We start from the raw sequence: 2,987 nt of genomic DNA on the forward strand, positions 1-2,987 counted from the left end.
TAAAATTTTGCTTCCACTTCACAATTGTATACCGCTTTGTGTTGGTCTTTCACATTAAATTCCAGTGAAATATATTTATGTTTGTGGTTGTAATGTGATAAAATATGGAAAAGGTCAAGGGGTATGAATACTTTTGCAAACCACTGTATGTGTGACATTGGTAGGCACAGCAAGCCTAAAAATTATATCTTCATTAACTCATAATCCACTAATTTAATATATAACTTTGCTAACTCATAATCCACTAATTTAAAATATAATTTTGCTAACTCATAATCCATTAATTTAAAATATAATTTTGCTAACTCATAATCCACTAATTTCTGTTTTAGTAACTATGTTTCCCAGTACAATGTCTGCACTGTAATTCAGATTATTATTTTTTTTTCATTTGTTTTAAAAGACATTTGAAGGGGGAGTCGAGCATCTTTCATGACTTTCAGTATTAAACTTGGAAGAATGTATAGGTTCCAGAGAACATAGGTTTGGACCCCATTGTATTACAGCCACATATCTCAATACACCAGACATGTCAGGCAAATACACCAAAATAAAACAAGAGTACCATGCAATGCCAACAATAATTTGGAAATATTTACCTACTTAATTTAGGATTTTTAGCATACTAACATTAGCCCATTAGCATAAAACTCAAAGGTAAAGCTAAGGAAGATATAAGGCCTCCAGTAGTGAAAAAAGAGAAAATTACAAATACTTTTAGCACAAATTATTGGTTCAATTAAAGTCAGGAAATATATCTTGACAAGAGAATAAAAGTCTAACAACATAAAAACACAAGCTTCAAATTAAATATGCTCTGGTTTCCCATCTAAATGCTGCATATCTTCTGCAAATAAAGGCAAACTGTGCCAATGACTTATATTCTGAGTTGCACAAGCATGAACAATATCACTATTATAGCCTTCCCATGATTCCCCTCTCTGTGCAGTGGGAACATAGCCTGAAGGCTGGGGGTCCAGAGAAAGTTAACCTCATTAAAGCAGGGCAATCACTTCTCATAAATCAACTGTGTTCTGTCTTACTGTGACATAAATATGTCTTTTTTTATTTTCAGGGCATTGTTTCTTTGTATAATAAACATGCTGGTATGACTGTCGACGAAGCAAAAATAGCTTTTCTGAAAGCAGTTTACCGCTGGCCGACATTTGGCTGCGCTTTCTTTGAAGTGAAGGTAGGTGCAGCATGCATTGGATTTGTTTAAATGTTTGCTTTGTTTATCTGGCACTGTTTTTCAGATGTTTGCACTGTGATGATCTAATAGTCATGGGGGCAAAATGATAATGATTTTGACTTTCTTCTCAGCAAACATCGATGCCAAAGTTTCCAGATATTGTCCGAATAGCCATCAGCAAGACCGGACTCACAATCATCCACCCAAGAACTAAGGTTCATGAAAGCAACAGAAGTTATAATTATTAGTTCCATTTCTGTTGCTCTTTACTTTCACCTCTAACGTTTGCTTTTCATCCTAACAGGACATTCTGGAAAGTTACCCATACAACCACATGGCTAGCTGGTCCAGTGGAAGCACCTACTTTCACATGACTGTGGGCAGCTTAGTCAAGGGGACTAAATTCCTGTGTGAAACCTCACTGGTAAGGTGTCCTTAACAGTAGAGTTATGAAAAGTAAAAAAAAAAAAAAATGTCTTCATTGAGATATGCTGACATCACAGGCTACCCACAATGCATTGCCAAAATATACAGCATTTTGTTGGGAGAGAAGATGAACTGCAAAACATTGATTTTATTTTAAAAAAACTGCATCATTTAAAGAAACTTGACAGTCATGTTTAAAATTTGTACAAAATTATCACCTTATGTGTGACTGACTGCAGTAGATCGCTGTATGAGGCTAGCATGGATGCTAGGAGTAAAGCTAGTAAAAACAATAAGGTTTAATGTAATGGACAGGAAGTGCTGGGGTAGGATCCGGGTGGTCCAGTGTTGGTCTTTTACCTCCAACAAAATGTTTAAGGCACACATTAAGCTCAAAGTTGCACTTTTTTCCTGTCAAATTCAACTCGTCCCATCGCTGTAATCCAGCTGTTAGCCTAGCATCTTAGCTWGGGAAAAGTGTACCATAGAACGTTTTGTGGTCCTCCCTTTGGAATTTCATGCTGTTTTCACAATTTCTTTACATGTGTTGAGCAACTGTTAATGTTAATCAAGAACACAAGTCTGAGATTGAAAGAAAAAAAATGCTTCCTTAGATTAATAACTTGGCTTGGATTGGCTTTATTAATATGAATTTTCTGGTTCAGAGCCCTGAGACAACTTTTGTTGTGATTTGGCGCTATATAAGTAAACTGAACTGAATTGATATGTAAAGAAAACCCATCGTAGTTCCACTGCAGACTGGAAATGTAATTTTTATAAATGTATGTATCAGTTATGTGTCCTGAACTTGAAAGATACCAGAGTTAAGCAGTGTTTAGTGTAGAGCTCTTACTAGATAAATATAGTTTTTCTTTATTCCTGCTTCACATCACCATCTTGCTCTTTTATATGAGTGGTGTTCAGGAAACACAAAAATATCATTATGTTACATCGTGGGTCGGGTTTTTTTGTGTTTCATGAAAAACATTTAAAAAATGACAGCATGTTTAATCTCTTAACTTTTTTTTAATTGCCAAAGCACCTTGTCATGTTTTGAAAATATTTATATTGTAGTGCAGGGGTGCCCAAACATTTTCCCTGAAAGGGACAAAATTAAAATCAATCTGAGGGTGGTGGGCCAAATGCAATAATATAATACACGAAATGCTAATACTTCAAGTAAAGTTGTATTTTTTTACGATTAAGCCAGCAGCCAGTGCGGTTGCCCACATTTCCTTGTTTGTTTGTTTGTTGTTTTTCCAGCCCATGGATATGGAGATAATTCAACGTATGCTAGGGCAGCAAAGGCTCATGGGACTTTTCATAATTTAAAATTGGAGTATGTGGTCTTATAAGGTGTGCAAATCTA

General features: G+C 35.5%; 1 protein-coding gene across 1 annotated transcript in view; it reads left to right on the top strand.

Moving 5' to 3' along the window:
* The window catches only part of myo7ba (myosin VIIBa), a 49,766-nt gene that overhangs the window by 41,370 nt on the left and 5,409 nt on the right, over positions 1-2,987 (top strand). Inside the window, exons 45-47 of the mRNA XM_014022345.1 lie at positions 1,076-1,192; positions 1,324-1,407; positions 1,497-1,616. Of these exons, the coding sequence (XP_013877799.1) occupies positions 1,076-1,192; positions 1,324-1,407; positions 1,497-1,616 (321 nt within the window). The remainder of the gene's footprint in view (positions 1-1,075; positions 1,193-1,323; positions 1,408-1,496; positions 1,617-2,987) is intronic.

Source organism: Austrofundulus limnaeus, unplaced genomic scaffold (genome assembly GCF_001266775.1).
Source record: "Austrofundulus limnaeus strain Quisiro unplaced genomic scaffold, Austrofundulus_limnaeus-1.0 Scaffold326, whole genome shotgun sequence".
NCBI lineage: Eukaryota > Metazoa > Chordata > Actinopteri > Cyprinodontiformes > Rivulidae > Austrofundulus > Austrofundulus limnaeus.